Source organism: Schistocerca serialis, chromosome 5, assembly GCF_023864345.2.
Source record: "Schistocerca serialis cubense isolate TAMUIC-IGC-003099 chromosome 5, iqSchSeri2.2, whole genome shotgun sequence".
In the NCBI taxonomy this organism is placed as follows: Eukaryota; Metazoa; Arthropoda; class Insecta; order Orthoptera; family Acrididae; genus Schistocerca; species Schistocerca serialis.
The window spans coordinates 453,463,646-453,482,173 of NC_064642.1; the positions used below are offsets into that span (position 1 = coordinate 453,463,646).

The following is an 18,528-nucleotide window of genomic DNA, read 5'->3' on the forward strand; positions in this document are numbered from 1 at the left end:
ATACTCTGATTTTGTGTTTTATGAAGTACTTAATTCCTGAACATTTAAAACAAGTCACCAATCTTTGCACCACTTTCAGATCTGAACTTACAATTAAATCAATACCATTAGCTGCTGACAGGCTTTGAAACATAAATGGGAACAGTTGAAAATCTGTGCCACGACCGGGATTCGAACCCGAGATCTCCTGCTTACATGGCAGACACTCTATCCATCTGAGCCACCGAAGACACAGAGGATAGTGCGACTGCAGGGACTTATCACCGGCACACTCCCTGTGAGACCCACATTCTCGACTGAATAGTCTACACACTATGTTCGTAGTGCCCCTACCATTACACCCATTACTCAAGGCAGACAATCCACCAGGTCCCGTAAGAGTTCAGGCAATTCGTGTGCATCCGCACTGGAGGTCATCAGATGGTTAGCCTTAATGATATGAAGATGGCATCTGTTCTTTCGGACATGTCTTCATACTTTTAGATCTGGTTAAAATTTCACTTGATGTTTATGTCGTCTTTTTGAGAATAGTTGGCCACTTTATTGCAAGCAACTTTATCATCTGGGGAAAAACAAGACTCAGAGTTTACTATTAATATTGTCTGCCATGTCATTAAAAAACAAGAGGAGAAGTAATGATCTCAGTACCTTTCCATGGCGATCATTTGAAGTTAGTTACACCTCTGTCAAGGACCCTAGATTCAGGAGAGTCTACTGTGTCCTCCACACAAAGAAATCCTCAGTCCAGTCACAAATGATATCCCATATGATCATATTTTCATTATTCAACATTGAGGTGGTACTGAGTCTACTGTTTGTCGGAAGACAGTAAACACTGCATCCACCAGACTGCCTAGAAGAACAGCTTCCAGTAGGTTATACAACAAAAGCGCAACTTGGTTTGCACAGAGCTGATGGTTTCAGAACCCATGCTGGTTGGCATGGAAGGTATTTTAAAGTTTGAGATGCTTCATTATGAGAATGAATTTTTACTTTACAGAAAGAATGCGCACGAATTTGAAACTTTGCGGCAGACTAAAACTGTTTCCTGAACTGGTACTCCAATCTGGAACCTTTGCCTTTTGTGAGAAAATAGTACTGACTTAGCTGCTCAGACACAACTCACAGTTTTACTTGGACCAGTACTTCTGCCCACTTTCCATACTTCACAGTTCTCCTGCATACCTTGCAGGCCCAGGAGAAGTAAAGCTGTAACAGCAATTGAGAGTTGCGCCTAGATACATATCAGTGGAGCACTTGCCAATGACGGCAGACGTTCCCAGTTCGAGTCCCAGTCCTGTACACAATTTTAATTTGCCAGGACGCTTCTCGCCTCATTACGTTTGAGATCGAAATACATCCTAAGATTCTACAACAGACTGATGTCAATGGTATTCGTTGCTAGTTTTGTAAATCACTTCTGTGATCTTTCTTGCAGAACAGTGTGACTCATGCTTTCTTCCAGCTACTAGGTACAGTATTTTGTTCGAGGCATGTACAATACATTATTGTTGATTACACTGGGCCCTTGTTTGATCTGAATAAGCACAGCTGTTTCTCAGTGACAATAATATCTATATCACTTATGTTGTCTAAATAGAGGAAAAATACTGATATTGTTTGACAGCATAATTGGTGACAGTATTCAAATTAGGCAGTTATCAAGTATGGCTTGTCCACAATAACTTGATGATTTTATTGGAGCTGCGAAAATCAGATAAGTACTTCCTTACACATTGTTACGAGTAATGGTGCCAGCACTGCAGCATCTCATTGCCCTCATCACTCCTCTCCCTTCCAACAGTCCTAATGAAGGGGCAAGGGACACCTTCTGCCATTCACTACAACTGTGCCGTGAATCGCCAACTTATCATGGACAAGCTGCATCTAAAATTATCTCTCCTGAGCAACTAAAGGTGAAATGACCATATAGCTGTGAACAAGGTACATGCTGGGTAGACATTCCTAAGCAAATGTAATTATGTAATTCACCTACAAAGAAGAGCAATAATAAAAACACCATTAACCACCTACACAGTATTTTTGAGCAGTCTGGGATATTAGTGTGTGTGTGTGTGTGTGTGTGTGTGTGTGTGTGTGTAAGGGGAGGGGGCATTGTCCTCTTCTGCCTCCATAACTGCGTGGTCAGTGTGACAGACCCCACGAGAGCGCAGGTGGGGGAGGGGGGGGGACCGGATTTGATTCCCAGTACTGCCAGGGATTTTTCTTTGTGAGAGGACTGGACTGGGATGCACTTGTAATGCCAAGCCAACTGATGAGCTACCTAACTGAGAGGGTCCAAACATCAACATCCTGAGCCCATGCTCTTCCATACAGCATCCGATGGTGAATGGCTGATGATGATACGGCAGTCAGTTGACTATTGTATGGTCTTCAGGGCCTGATCGTGAGGTTTGCTTTCTTTTTAAACATACCCTTCAAATAATAAGGGAACATTACAGTTGACTGTCCTATCAATGTCAATTACTCGTATTGGGAAACAAGTGGGAAGGCAACTGGTCATGTCCAAATTCAAATAAACATTCTGACTTTTATGTTAAGCAATTTAAGGAAAGATCTGAAGTCTGGATAGAGAATTAAAACACCAGTCCACCTGAACTTTAGTCCAGATTCTTAACCAGTGTACAACCTCCTTAAGTCTCATTCAATGGTCACAGGGGTAAATTTAAGAGAAGTATGGGTTTATACAGATGGGACTATCAATCTTTCTTCCCACATACCACTTGCAAATAGAACCAGCTAGGGAGAAAATTATTCTGGTCATCACATACCCTCTGTCACAAATCAATGGCTGCTTGGTGGAGTACAGCTGCAAATACAATTTCCAGAAGCAATTACCAACTTGCTAGGAACACTAGTCCATAAGGCTGCATCATATGACAATCAGAAGCCTCTGGGTGTAAATATTCAGTGTGTGACAAAAATATACGGAAAAACCTTTTGAAGGTTGTAGAGAATGCCTTGAGAAACACAATGAGGATAGGAATCCATGTCTGAAAATAACGTCCATTGACAATAAAGACTGCCAAAGTTACAGAGGAAAATGCTTGCTACTTGGCTGCCCAAGCTACTTACAATGGACTTGACAGAAATCAGGGCATAAAATGGTAAATGACACATCCATACCCATCAAAATATTATTACAAGGCAGTATGCATAGGCATCAGCATTACACCTCACATTCGCCTAGCAGCAAGTGCTTTAACCCCTAACTTCAAAGCTCTGTAGCATCCTTGGGTGATATTTTCGAGCACAGGTTCCAATCCTGAAGACATCCTCTACAAATCCTTAAAATCGTCAGTATATATTTTTACACACTGTGTTAACTACAGGTAAACAGTAACAGTTAAGCTAAAATAATGATCCATATGTGATAACTAAAGTGAATGTACCAGCCGCCATGTACCAATTTATCCTGAGCCCACAGAATGCTGAAAATCTTACTAAGATCTTCAGACACGCGGTACACCCCAAACTTAGCTCACAGATTTCACATGCCTTATCCACACACACTCCTAATCCTCTGACTATCTCCAGGAACCAACTGCAAAGAGCACCATCCTCATCACCAGTATTGTATCATCCTGAACTGGAATAACTTAGCCATACCCTTCACCAGGGCTTCGAACACGAGCCATACAGCTGTGGAAGACACAGGTGCAAGACCTGTCTGATACACCCATCCAGCACATCCTACTCCAGTCCCTTATAGGCTTATCTTATCCTATACTATCAGAGGCAATTCAGTTTGTTTCCATCCAAACTGTAAACATGTCATACATACTCAGTACCCATAACAACATATATAGGAATGTGCTACCCACAATCCTTCCTATCCCTCCTAAAGTGAAAAATCCATCACTCACCCAGGAATAAAACAATGTTGAAAATACAGTCAAATAAAAAAAAATAAATAAAAAAATAAATAAAAAAAACATAAATAAAATGAACTTACTTAAAGTTCTACGTGAACAAGTTCCAGATTACATTTCTAGATCTGCTACTGGCAGCCTCTTAAGATTTGGATGATTAGTTTAGATTAGATTGGGTTGGATTCAGTTTTTGTTCCACAGACCCAAAAATGAGATGATTCTCTTGGGTGTGGAACAAGTCAGAAAGTATAACATAAAAAAATTTGAATATAAAATTCATTACCCTGATTGTTTATCAGGAGTCTGTCAAAATATGTGAATACAGTGAACTGGAACTTATTTACAGAATTAATACACTGTCAAACTGAAGCACAGTTATGCACTTTTAATAATCTCTGTTGTGACCAAGTGCTGCCAAAACTGAAATCTAATACACATTTTTATTTAAGTTGGTCCAACAGTCCCTGTTAAGATATTCATCTACAGAGGAGGAGTTGCTAATCAAAAAGTCTTTCAAACTCTGTTTAAGCTGAGCTTAATCTAAAATAAGTTTTTAATGGTTGCTGGCAATTTACTGAAAATGTGTGTTCCTGCCAACTGACTATAAGTATACTTACTGTGGCTGCATTGTTCTACATTGCCCCCACTGGTATGAGCATGTCTCAAATTCCTCAAGTCCATATGGGTGGCCACTGCATATTTTATTTATTTTAATTTTTTACAGTTTCTCTTAGTTACATTTTATTTGTGCCTAACATTCCCTATTATGTGGGAAACACTTCTTGTTAGTCTACTATTTTGTTCACCTCATCTATTGTCATAGTTTTGATATTCTGGGTGGCCACTTAACCTTAAAGACCAAAAATTGAGCAGTTAAATTTTAGATATTTGATGTGCAATCATATTAACTGTTGTCCATAACTTTCAGTCACTTACAATTATTTGCAGATGGCAACCTAATCATTTGTGTTCTCTGCCTACCTAAAAACAGGAACAACTGAAAACAAAATGATCAGTGGAACCTTACTCTCAACCTTCATAGATTGGTGTGCTCCTACATTCAACTTGATGTATGTGTTTAGGATAAGAACCTGTTAATACAGGCTCCATACATCAAGTACATTTGGAGAATTCAGGATCTTGGAGGCTTTTGGGCATCGCAGGCCACCAAAGAGTACTGAATGCACATGCAATGTCAATCACAAGTGCAAATGATACTTTGGAGTCATATTTGCTCCATTCTGAAGAGCCCTATAAACCGCATCATCTACAGATTTGATTTTCCTTTTCTGAATTCAGAGTTACTGGCATAGGCTCAGTTCCAATAGCTCCCTGCCTGCCCGTAACCAATCACAAAGCAGTCTCTCCTGAACCTTGACCAAAACATTTGATAAAGGAAATGGATATGTGCTTTTTGAGATGCCATGTCTTCATTCTTTCTACTACCCTCAATGTTTTCCAATTCACTAGTATCCTACCTATTCACAATCCCTTCTTTACTAATACTGTCTAACATGGCATTATCAATGTACCTAACATCCCCCCCCCCCCCCACACACACACACACACACACACACACACAACTTTTAATTGCTGCTTCACATCCTGTGCCATCTGGATCCTCCTCCTTAACATCGTTTCTCCAACTTACATAGCTGAGAGTTGTTCTTACACTAGATCCTTCACTCTCATAATCCTGCTGACGTCTATCTTCACTAGCCCCCATTTAAAATCACCTCTACCAATGGCCAAGTATCCTACCTTCAGCCAACCTTCAGTCACATCTTCCTCTTTGGTTCTCTCCTCCTCCCAATCCACTCCATCTCATTGTGCACTGCACACAGCTCTCCCTGGCCTGTAGCCAGAATGAGCTCACTAGAGGTACACTCCCATCCTATACAACTGCTGCCTCTCTCTCCCAGACACAAGCCACACTTCCCTAATCATCACCTCACCTGCTATGCTGCACACTTCACCTCAGTTGAACTATAGGCCCAGCACAATGTAGTCACTTGTGATAATTTAGCGGTACAGATGTATGTGTATTCAGGATTCTTCCAGAAGCTAGTACCGTTCTCGGTCATCTCATTTACGTGCTTTTTGACAACTCAGGCTTCAATTACATGACAAGTTGATATGTTTATTCCTTTAAATAATTCATAGTTTTATATTTTTTACTTGACCCGAGCCAAGGAAACATACAGCACCAAGGTTGCTTTAACGTGCATGGTGGAGCAAGAACTCTGGGCCCACTTGTATAGCTATCAGCATCCTGGCATCAGCTAACATCTGGAGAGAGTAGAACTTCCTTTACTGTCTGCTTCGAAGATGTGTGTATCTGATACCAGTGTTGTGATGTTGGAGTCAATTTCTGTTAAAATAAGAAAGCTGGAGTTCCATGTTTTATTCATGACGTCGGCTCAGTACCAGCGAAGAAATTTTAGGACCACTGTCCTAGTGACATCGCTGCAATAAGTGCTGCCCACTAATATCGGTTTTTTTAAATGTGCTAAATAATTTGACAGATAGGTATTTGTTTCAGAGATTTTGGTAACTTTTTAGATCTATGTTGTAACAGACATCACCAAGGTGAAACTGTTATTGCTGATGTTACAAATTGCTAATAGTGTGTGAGTTACACTAAGTGATAAATATATTTTAGCACATATTTTTGGCCTTTTAGCACTAATATGAGGCATGTTCAAAACCACATGTATTGGAACCCTAATGAGCTGTGTTTTCTTTTGAGGGCTGGCAACATTGAATGGTAGAGGGGGACTCCCAGAACAGAGTGAGCGTCACAGCATGTAAACTCAAATTGTAGTGTCCAGTAGCATGAAAGATTTAGGTACAAAATTCCGTCAGAAGTGAGCTACATGCTGTGATCCACTTCCTACTTGTGATAAGAATAACACTTACCGAAATTTTTCATTAATCACAATGGTTTACGGTGAAGGTTTCATGAACAGAACAAGTACATTTAATTGGTGAAGGGAGTTTAGTGGAGGCAGAACGAATGTTCATGACAAACAGAGTAGTGGTAGGCCTTCCAATTTGACTGATGAGTTGCTGCAAAAAAATGCAAGAACCTTTGTGAAAACCATCTATTGAAAGTGGATGAAATTTTTGCAGTTTTTCTACAACTCTCCAGAACTCTCTTACATGGGACACACGCAGAAACACTGGGACACCAGAAATTGTGCAAAGGATGGGTTACAACACAGCCAACAGAGAAGCATAAGAAAAATCAGGTCAACGGCACCTCCAAGTTTCATGACTGACTTGAATTAGAAGGTGAGGATTTTCTGAGCTCTACTGTGACTAGAGCTGAAACGTGGGTGATTCACTACAAGTCTGGAACAAAAAGACAGTTGTCACACCAATTCCCCCATCTGAATTCAAAATCACAAATCATGGCCTCAATGTTCTGGGACTGAAAAGGCATCATTTTCATCAAATTTCTGCCTCAGAGGGATATCATCAATGCACAATGATATTGTGAGACTAGAAAAACTCAGAACGAGCATTCAAAAGAAAAGGATGCGAATGCTGACAAGAGGAGTGTGATAGTTGCTTGACACTGCCCGTTCTCTCCCAGCCTTGGCCAATGTGCTCTTGGATTAATTTGGCTCAGATGTTTCAAATGTTTCAAACCCCCCCCCCCCCCCCCCCAGTATTCCCTCATTTGGTGTCTTCAGATGATCTTTTCAACTCCTCGAAGGCACCCAAGTGGAATTAAATTTTCAACTAATGAGTAGGTGCAGAAGGAGATTCTGAAGTGGGGGAAGGAGCTGGAGAGAGATCTTTGAGGAGGACATAAAGAAGCTTGTGTCTCAGCTCTCCAATGTACTGAACAGGACGGCGATTATGTGAGGAAAAAAGTCAACAATTGTATCTAAAAATAAAATAAAATACACTTACTTTCTGAACATGCCTCATACACGTGCATTTTGGTTACTTTTATTTCACATCAATCCACTTTTTATTCATCACCAATAGGCCACCTTGGGAATTATTGTCATTTTTTATGCCTTGATTATTTTTGAATAGTTCCTTCATCAGGTGCATTTACGGAAACATACTGGAGAAACTGCGTGCACACACACATCCCCCTCTCCCCCCAAACGGCAATGAGGGGAAGAGAGAAATTTACACATTCTCAGTGAGTAACCTTCTGGCACAATAGATATGAATGAAGTGTGGCTTGGTTTCTGGTTGTCCATTTCCTCTAATTGGGTACAGTAGCTCACTTTCCATTTGGCTTTGCACTACTTTTCCCTCTATCGGCCTGTTGGGATGGCAGTTTCAGCTGTGTGCTGCTAATACCTGGTTAAAGTACCTTACTGGACTGTGAGTACAAGACTTCACTTCTGGCAACAGGTAGGGCACACAATGCAAGTATAAAGCCAGACTTTTTTCCAATTTACCATTTAACTACTTCATTGTACTCTTAACATCTGCTGAACTTACTATTTCATACAATTCTTTTACCTTCCTGGCAGCTTCCTGAAAGGGATTCAGGACATTCTGAAGCTCACATATAACTGTGTAGACAGCAGCTAATTTGCAATCTGCAAAGGTTGGCAAAGGTTGCTCCACTGAAAATATCCCAATTGCAATATACTTTTTTGATGGCATCCACATCCTCCTGGCACTCGACAAAACTTTTTGAATCCCATAGTGTGGTAATTTCTCAAAAGACCATCTTCCCATTTCACAAACATAAACATCCCCCAAAGTATTTAATGCACTAATTCCTGCTTTTGAGTAGTTATTCTCTACAAATTATTCAAGGTATTGCTACTACCCAACAATGCACATATTCCACCGACACTGACTCATTTCTGAACTGTCAATTGTGACCCATACTGTTCCCAAAATAATCTTGGTAAATACAAGTCTGTCCAAATACATACTGCCAATTCAAATGGCAAAATGAAATTTATGTTGAGTACAGATATGTTAAATGACAATGACGGAAGAGTCATCACAAGTTTCCCTTGCATTTGTGGAAGTTCATGTGTCTTTCAAACGCTATGTACACTGGCTTCTGCACTATTTAGTGGCAATGTCCATGTTTGCTGGCTTCTGTATATGTAGCAACTGCATGTATTTTAGCTGGAATTATGCATGCTTAAATTCACAACAAGATTCATAGGCCGCCAGGTGCAATTTCATTCTAAAGAAACAAACTGAAATAATTGAAGTTGAATGCGTATCGCTGCAGTAACATATTGCTGCTGGATATCACAGGACGGTCAAAATGCATACAAAATTATTACCACACAAGTGCACAACATAATGTATGTAGAAGGCAATGTAAACTGGAGTTATACAAAAACAGTAATGTACTCACAATATTTTGTTCAAAATAATTTAATTACGTAAGCCGTAACAGCACCAAAATAGGTGAAAGTTAATATATTTCTTTTTGTACATGGCACTTACAGTTTCTTGTACTATACATCATGAAAGTAAAATGCAATAAACAAAACAGAAAGGAGCATTAACTCATTATAACTAGATGAACATTTCAGTTTGAATGAAATATAAATTAATGTAAGAATCTATATTACAATATGTTTACATCTGTTTTAAAATTTACAATCTTAATTTTTGATAAGCACAAAGTTCTTTAAAGAACCTAAGAAAAGTAAGTTTTCTCCAAACATTTGAAATAATGTGACATTTAGAAGGTATATGAAAACATCTAAGAATGCTTAAATATTTAATGTCACTACGAAAGCTGCAAGACAGTTTGAAGCTTCTGTTTGACAACTTTTGAAGTAACAGTCTTACTTTGGCCTGATTCCAGTGAACTTTTTCTACAGTGTCATAGAAACATTACAAGTTAGTTCTTGTACTTGGTTGTAAATACTATTGTTACAAGTTTTTGGTATTCCATATCACATTTAGGACAAATACAGTTAATGTTGAACTATCAACATTATGTCAATACTGGCCTCAGTACGTATTTATGATGATTACGTAAAAATACCTGATCAACATCATAATGATGTTTCTTGCAGAAAGTTCTTGCAAAATGTAGAAGACTCAGTCCCCACATCTTTAACAGGTACAGAGGTAGCTACTTGAACAGCACACAGTTTGTCTGCTGCAAACCTGCTATTTTCCACACTATCATCATCAAGAGAAGATGGTTGACCTCCATTTAGGCAAAACAATAATGATTCACTCAGATTGTTCTCAACACTTTGCAGAATCCTATGTTCTTCTACAGAAGAGTCCAAATCACTCCCACGGCTTATAAAACTCAAGTCAATTGGAGAAGCTGTAAGGACACTACGACTTGACAGATATGATTTAAACGGGCTGCTCAGGGAACCGCCATTGCAACTATCAGCTTCATGGCCATCGGTGTACATGTTGAAAATACTGTTTTCATTTTCCAGGACTATTTTTCTTGAAAAGCTATTTTCTTTATCACAATCACTTATAGTGCAAAAAGCACCAGCAGGTTTTATAGGTGTGTGTATTTCTGTGCCCACACAGTCACCGTTCACAAATGCTTTAATGGCACGGCTCCCACCAATGGGTGAAGGCATCCTATTAGCATCATCTGGAGTGTCCATATTATTAATACTTGTAAGATGGCAGAGATTAGATCCAGATAGAACAACAACTGGTTTTCTGCTTCTTGGAGTCATCATTGTTTCCTATGATGATAAAATAAGTTAAGCTTTCTTTAAGTACATAGCAAGACTAGACAACATATAGTGATACACAGGGTTTCTGGAAAGTAACTAGGTATAAAATGGCTGTACAAGTTTTGATATTAATGGAATCTTAATCCATATTGGCACTGATACAGTTGCAAACATATGGCTCCCATGCCAGACTTGTGTTCCACATTCTGCGTTTGTTCCATCTTCCTCGTACACAACACTTCCCCCTCACCCCCTGCCACTCCCCGTGGTGAGAGCTTGTTTTCTTAAGTAAATATGGTGGCCATGAATGATGATGCATACAATAACTGAAAAGATGGCTGATTGCCTGACTATTCAACAGTGAGCACAGATTATTAGGTGTGGAATTCCATCATCCTGGTGCAGAGACTGTAGCATATTGTGAGTGGAGTGAATTGCACAATTTGTCCCGAAACAATAAATAATTGTAACAAACAGTTAATGGCCACAGGCTCAGTAAAAGATGCACGACAAACTGGCCGTCCATCCATGTCTTGATCTGTTGATAAAAGTGGTGACTGTGCAGGAAATTTTTGTATTCAGCCCTTCGAAATCAACACGTATGGCAGCACATGAAAGTGGGCTCACAAGGTATGCGGTATGTCAAATCACCATAAGGAATCGAATTCTTGAATGTGGAAACTCCATCACCAGGAGACCATGATCATAGAATGTGGAGAGCCCATGTTTGGTTGGCATGACGATTGGCCTCAATTGTTCAATAACATCCTCTAGAGTGATGAACCTGTATTCCATGTGGGATGTTTTATCAATTGACACAGTTACAATTATTGGGCAGAATAGGAGCCTGGTATTACAATGAAGATGATGTTGGCTCACTCAAAAGATACTGTGCGGTATGGAATGTCAGCCACAAATTTTATCGCTCCATTTATCCTGTGCAACACAATGAACGCAGAAAGCTACCTATGGAGGCTCAAAATTATGTCTGGCCCACAGTATCTGCATGGGATAATAGTGACGAGTCTTTTATGCAAGATGGTGCACCACCTCACTTTGTAAATGTTATGTCTGTGTGATTGGATGAGAAGTTTCCAGGACACTGGCTACGAAAACACAGACCACATGAGTGGCCTTCAAGAAGTCTATACCAGATACCATGTGACTTTTTATGGGGATGGGAAAAATACGAGGTGTAAAGGACAAAACCTCGCACACTGGAAGTACATATTCAGGACATTATCAACAACATCGCATGCGACTTCCTCCAGAGGACTGTGGGGCTGATACCCAGCCATTTGAGATGATAAGTGGATGTCATTGGCACCTACAGTGAATTTTAAAGTATGCATCCACATTCTTTTACAACAACGTATGCATGACATTAATTTCAATAAATTAGCATTGTAAATGTAGAATTTATTTGCCTTTTTCAATACCTAGTTACTTTCCAGTTGCCAAGCAAACAAGTGAAAGGTACTGCCTGCAAAAGCAGCATACTATCTTGACATAAAATAAAACAAGGCTTATTGTAGTGCTAAGGTACTATCTGTCAACTTTGGAAGAGTTTTTATTTGCTACGAGAAGTTCTGCCAAAATCAATCAACTCAGTGGCAGTGGACAAACAGTTTGCAACAGGCATACACATGCACTCCATCAAAAAACATTGTGTACTTACCAAATATGTTGAATTAGTTATGGGTGAACACAAACCATTTGAGATCACAAACATTTAATTTTTGTCCTTCAACTGCTAAAAATATTTCTATACATAATTTTCTATAATGCTGTGCAGGAACTTTTGCCTTCTGGTAGAGCACAGGAATACATGTGTAGTAAAATGTTCAGTCTGAGTTGACAGAGAGAGATAATACTTGCCTCAGCATAAGGACACATTTCCAAGGTTGAAATTAGTTACGTACTACAGCAGTGTGCGTGTAAGCAGGTGGCAGTACAATGTGTTTTGTGCACCTAGAGAAAGAGAATACTTTGCAGCATCACCAGTGTGCTCTGTGTCTGTCCCACACCTCACCCTCCAGCCACTTCCTACCCTGGTAACTGGCAATGATGAGGTGACTGCTACACCAGACCACTGGTTCAGCTTCTTCTGAATCTCTCTAGTAGAATTTTCATGTTCAGAAAACTATTACTGTCAGTTCTTAAGGTAAAACTTATCATATTTGCTTTATGCCATCTGTCACTCTGGTCAACAGGGATTTTGGTACAAAAAGTACATATTAAACTTAATTCTATATCATAATGTGACATGAAACGTGAAATCAGAAAGTGTACATCATGTCAGGATTAAAAGTTAGGAGCTCTAAGTGGTAATAGTTGAGAGATTTACTGCATAATTTTTAAGTGATTTTTGTTCGAAAGCAGTACACAAAGAATAAGGACAGTGACTTTTCTGTTACTAACTTTACTGTGAATTATTGTTTGAATGTAACATTGTTTTGTTGTGCTTTAGGATGCAAAAAACAACTGCGGTATATGTGCCCAAGTCAGAACTATATAACATGAACACAGAGAGGAGTTAAGCAACTATACGTCATTCCCAACTGACAGAAGAGAAGATAGCTAAAAGCAGGCATACCGTAAAGGGGCTAAAAAAAGACACCATACAGAAATGGAGGTCTGAAACTAAAAATTAAACGGCCTTCGCCATATTGATTCAGCGGATAAAAAGTAAAACGCGGTCGACAGCACAAGCATCATTTGCTAAAATGCCTGATAAAATCAGACGGCAAACCCAAGCTGGAACATAAATGGTTAAAAAAAGGACAGTCCATCAGGAAGTGGTGCGCAGTTAAAATTTGGGCGCAATATGTACAAAGTGGTGGGGTAGCACCACTTAGCAAATGACGATGGCTAAAAAGGCAGTGCCCAATACGCAGCCGAGTTAAAATAATCTCCTCCCGGTGGGAGGGCCAAGAGGAGGTCGTCCACAGCACTGGGAAAGGCTTAGTAAGCCAAAGCTTATTCCCTTGAAGGGAGGACCATTGGCGATGCCAAAGGGACACCACCTCCTGGCAGACGGCAACGCAGAGATCATCGGAGGGAATACAGGTACTCGAGGGCTGAAGTACGAGGACTGCAGCCTTGGCAGCAGTGTCATCAGTCTTGTTTCCTGGCAGACCAACATGAACGGGAACCCACATAAACATGACACTGGCTCCACCGAGAGTGAGCAAGTGACAGTTCTCCTGGACCTGCTGCACTACGGGATGGACAGTGTACAGCGCACATAGACTTTGAAGGGCAATGAGTGAGTCTGAGCAGAGGACACTATTGAAAAGCCTGTGCCGCTGGATGTACGCTGTGGCCTGATACAGGTTGAAGAGCTAGGCTGTAAATACTGAGGAGTGTGCCGGAAGCCAATATTAAAAGGCACGGGTGCCAATGACAAACGCAAACCCGGCCCCACTAAGTCCAAGAGCCATCAGTGTATACAAAAGTACTATCACAAAGTTCCATGCGAAGGTTGTGAAACTGAAGACGCTAGACCGAGGCTGGAGTAGTCTCTTTAGGAAGCGAATGAAGGCCAAAATTAACACAGGTGGTGAAGGGTTCCCCACCCACCAGGAAAGTTGCAGGTAGTTTGAAGTTAAGCCACCATAAGAACTGCCAAGAGTGGACTCCAGGAGGTAACAGAGAAGAGGGACAAGCCCCGTACTCATGATCAAAGGAATCATCAAAGAAGGAGGCATAGGAAGGGTGGCCCCACACGGCAGACAAATGGGATGCATACTTGCTGAGGAGAAAGTTACGGCAATAGGACAGTGGTAGTTCAGCAGCTTCAGCATACAGACTCTCAACCAGGTTAGTGTAAAAGGCACCCGTGGATAGTGTTGAGACAGCGTAAGAGGTATGGACGTGCAGACGCATAAATAAAGCAACCATAGTCAATTTTCGAACCGACAAAAGACCGGTACAAACGGAACGTAGGACATTGAGGGACCGCAGAGAGCCGGCTGCCAGGTAAAACACATGGGAGGACCAAGAGCGTTGCCTATCAAGCATGAGCCCCAGAAATTTCGCAGTTTCAACAAACAGAAAGGCAACAGGCCCAAGATGTAAAGATGGTGGGAGAAACCTTTTGCACCACCAGAAATTCATACAGATGGTTGTCTTAGTGTAAAAGTGAAAGCCATTGTCGATGCTCCAGGAGTAAAGACAATCAAGACATCGGTGAAGCCACCGCTCAGTGAGACAGGTCCATGGAGAACTGCAATAAATGGAAAAATTGTCAACAAAAAGGGAGCCGGAGACGCCCAGTGGGAGACAGGCCATTATAGGGTTAATGGCGATAGCAGAGAGGTCGATGCTCAGGACAGAACCCTGAGGCGCACAATTTTCCTGGATAGAGGTGTCCGACAAGGCAGGACCCACATGCACCTCGAAAACTCAGTCATGTAAAAATGCCCGAAGAAAACAGGGCAGGCTCCACTGGAAGCCCCACTTATAAAGAGTATGGAGGGTACCAGTTCTCCAGCAGGTGTCGTAGGCCTTCTCCAAATCGAAAAACACAGCAACAGTCTGGGATTTCCGCAGAAAACCATTCATGACACGGGTGGACAAAGTAACGAGATGGTCAACTGCAGAACACCGCGCTCTAAATCCACACTGTGCATTGGTTAGATTAGTTAGTAAATGGCAAGACTCGAGCCACCACACCAGCCGGGCATGAATCATACGTTCCATCACCTTGCAAACGCAGCTGATAAGAGAGATTGGGCGGCAGCTAGAAGGAAAGTTTTTGCCCTTACCAGGCTTAGGTATGTGTATGACGGTGGCTTCACGCCAGCGTCCAGGACATGTGTCCTCTGCCTAGATGCAGTTGTACGTGTTAAGCAGAAAGCACTTGACACAAGAAAAAGGTGCTGCAACATCTGAATATGGATGGCATCTGGCCCTGGGACGGAAGATCAGGATGAACTGAGAGCATGCTCTAGCTCCCTCATAGTAAAGGCAGCATTGTAGCACTCCCAATTCTGAGAAGAGAAGCCTCCGCTCGTTTCCGATGGAGGAAGGCAGGGTGATAGTGGGAAGAGCTCGAAACTTATGCAAAATGGTGGCCCCAAGTGTTGGAGATAGCAATAGGCCCCACATTGACATCGTCAGCTACTGTCAGGCCGGAAATTGGGGAATTGATCTTGGTTCCAGAGAGCTGTCGGAAGTTGACCCACATGACAGAGGAAGGTGTATGCATCTGTTTATAACGAATGCAGTTTGCTTGTGTAGGGTGGCAGTGAAAACTGCGGAGAGCATGTCTCCGAGCGCGAATCACGCCGCGGCACGCCTCAGTCCACCAAGGGACTGGGACTCAACGTGATAAAGAGGTAATGGGGGAGAGGGAACATTGTGCAGCAGTAAGGATAAAGTTTGTGAGATATTCCACCTGATCATCACAACTGGGAAATCTCTTTCTTCAAAGGTCATCAGGGAGGAGTAAAGCTGACAGCCAGCCTTAGGAAGCTGCCATTTAGGCGTGCATGCAGATGGGACAGGAGTCGGAAAACGGATAGCACAGGGGAAATGGTTGCTCGAGTAGGTGTCATAAAAAACGGACCACTCAAGACAATGGGTGGTGCAGAAGGATAGGTCCAGATGTGAGTACGTGTGTGAGGAGTCTGAAGGGAAAGTGGGTGCCCCAGTGTTAAGGTAGAGGAGGTTAAGTTGGTTAAGAATGTCAGACAAGAAGGGACCTCTCTGACAGATCCTGGGAGAACCCCAAAGGAGATGATGTGCATTAAAGTCACGAGTAGCAAAAAGGGGGCAAGTAGCTGCCCAATAAGTTGAAGGAAGTCTGCCCTGGTGACAGCGAATGATGGAGGGACATATATGGTACAGAGGGAGAACATATGACAGAGGGACCAATCGGCAATTTGGGAAGGTTGCAGCTCAGGCAATCACCCCTCCCTGGGCCTGATCCGTACCAGGGGTATGTGTGAACCCTACCTGTCGACCCGGGGCTGGGAATTATGCGTTAGCCAGTCACCTGTTACACATCAGACACATGTGCCGGCCTTCAGGTGCGCACAGGGAGGAAGAAGACAAAAAGAGGATCCTCAAACACCGAAGCGGAGGAATGAGAGGAGAAGGGAAACAAAGGAAGGAAAAGGGAACAAAGGAAGGAAAAGGGAGCAAAAAACAAAGGTGAGACTGTTATGTCAGCAACAGAATGCAGAACATTTCCAATAATACCCCAGACATGTTCCCTAAGGGAGGGGAAAAAGAATAGCAGTTGGACAGACATGCAGCACGGAAGGGAAAAAATGCTGCAAAGGCTGGGGCACAGTGGTAGCCAAGCACCAACCCGCCAAAGAGTGGCGAGCCCCCTGCATGGATCTGAATGTAACGTATACCACTTCTGTACTCCCTATCATGTACTTGTTCACATCAGCCAAGAAGTATTATATGTTCATTTACTTAATTTATTACCTGCAGTCTAATAACTTTTGTTTTGTTTTTTGGGAATTAATTTGGTTGTCATGCAATTTACTAATAGTGAAAAGTGGTTTGTATGCATAGAACATACGTTGAAGGAATCAAAACTTGCTTGTAAAAACCACCCAGAAACCTTTTGTTACATATGATGAATTCATAACTAGGAAATAAAGATGACTAATTTCTAGCTCACTGATGGCACTGTATCATTTGCATTTCAAATGGCAATTGGATGATCCAGATAAAAATTGGGCACCTCACATAACACGCTCACGATGTAATTCTAAACTAACACATTGGCTAAAATGTAAAAAAAAAAAGAGCACTTATCATTTGGCATATCAATTATCTGACACGTGCCTTGAAACCATGCCAATTGCTACTCATGCTTGACAAATATAACAAACTTTCCGTCGAAGAATAAGAAGTAAACTGAGTATCCTAACCTACACTTGGAGACTTGTCCCCCATGGTGAAGACTTAACAGCACCAGCTCCTTCATCCTTATGGGAAAAAGTTCCTGATTCTGACCATGCATCTACAAACTCAGTGGAAGCACAGTGTCACTTTCCAGAACAAAGGCCACATTTAATAACCCAAGTAGACCTGAATAGTTTTGTTCGTGAATTATGCTTATCCAAGAAGTTTGCAGAATTTTTGTCTCACATCCAAAGGAATGGAACTAACTTCATGAAGAAACAAAAATTATTCACTTTGGACAACATAACAAATATCTGATGTCATATTACTGCATGGTGGACAACATTTGTGCTTCTATTTATGCAGTAGGTTTAATAAAATAGCTAAACACACCGTACCATGCTACAGAGTGGCACTTTTTTATAGACAAGCCTGAAGGCTGAACTATTACACAATTGCAATAGTTTTCCACCTGTACCTGTAAGGTGTTGAGTGATGAAAGAGAATTACATAAATTTATCAGAGCTAACTGAAGATATTAACTATACAAAAGAAATCTGAAAATATGTGGCAATCTGAAGATAACTGGTTTATTAACTGGTCTCCAGAATGGTTTTACAAAGTACTGTTGTTTCTTTTGTCTTTGGGACAGCCATGCAACAGAAACATTATACAATTATACTGTGGACACCACAAAAGGAATTCGCCCCATGGAAAGAAAATGTGAATCCTTTGGTGGATTCTCAAACTGTTTCATTTACCTGCCATATGTCAAGAATTTGGTGAAGCGGACAGACAAAAGTGGTAACGGTTTCATGCAGGAGTGATCTCTCAGTTAAGTTATGTGAAACTGAAAGAAGGGATTTTTATAGAGCCAAAGATTAGAAAGTTAATAAATATGCTGTAAGAACTTTGAAGAAAAATTAATTCAATCAGAGCTTGCAGCCTTGTTTTATTTTAAAATGTCAGTTTCCTAACAGAGCAGAAAACAGTGACATGTTAATAGGAATCTTGTAGAGAACTATAAAAACTTTGGATGCCGAATGTCTCTAAAAATGCTCTTCCTTCATTTAATTTCTTTCTTGCCTATTTGGCAA

The 18,528-nt window shown here is 41.1% G+C and overlaps 1 protein-coding gene across 3 annotated transcripts in view; it reads right to left on the reverse strand.

Annotated features, from left to right (window-relative positions):
• Nucleotides 1–9,287: 9,287 nt before the first annotated feature.
• The window catches only part of LOC126481294 (rho GTPase-activating protein 19), a 137,204-nt gene continuing 127,963 nt past the window's right edge, over nt 9,288–18,528 (reverse strand). For all 3 annotated transcript variants that reach the window (XM_050104939.1, XM_050104940.1, XM_050104938.1), the window contains one exon: nt 9,288–10,570. In XM_050104939.1, the coding sequence (XP_049960896.1) occupies nt 9,902–10,570 (669 nt within the window). In that variant the 3' untranslated portion in view covers nt 9,288–9,901. The remainder of the gene's footprint in view (nt 10,571–18,528) is intronic.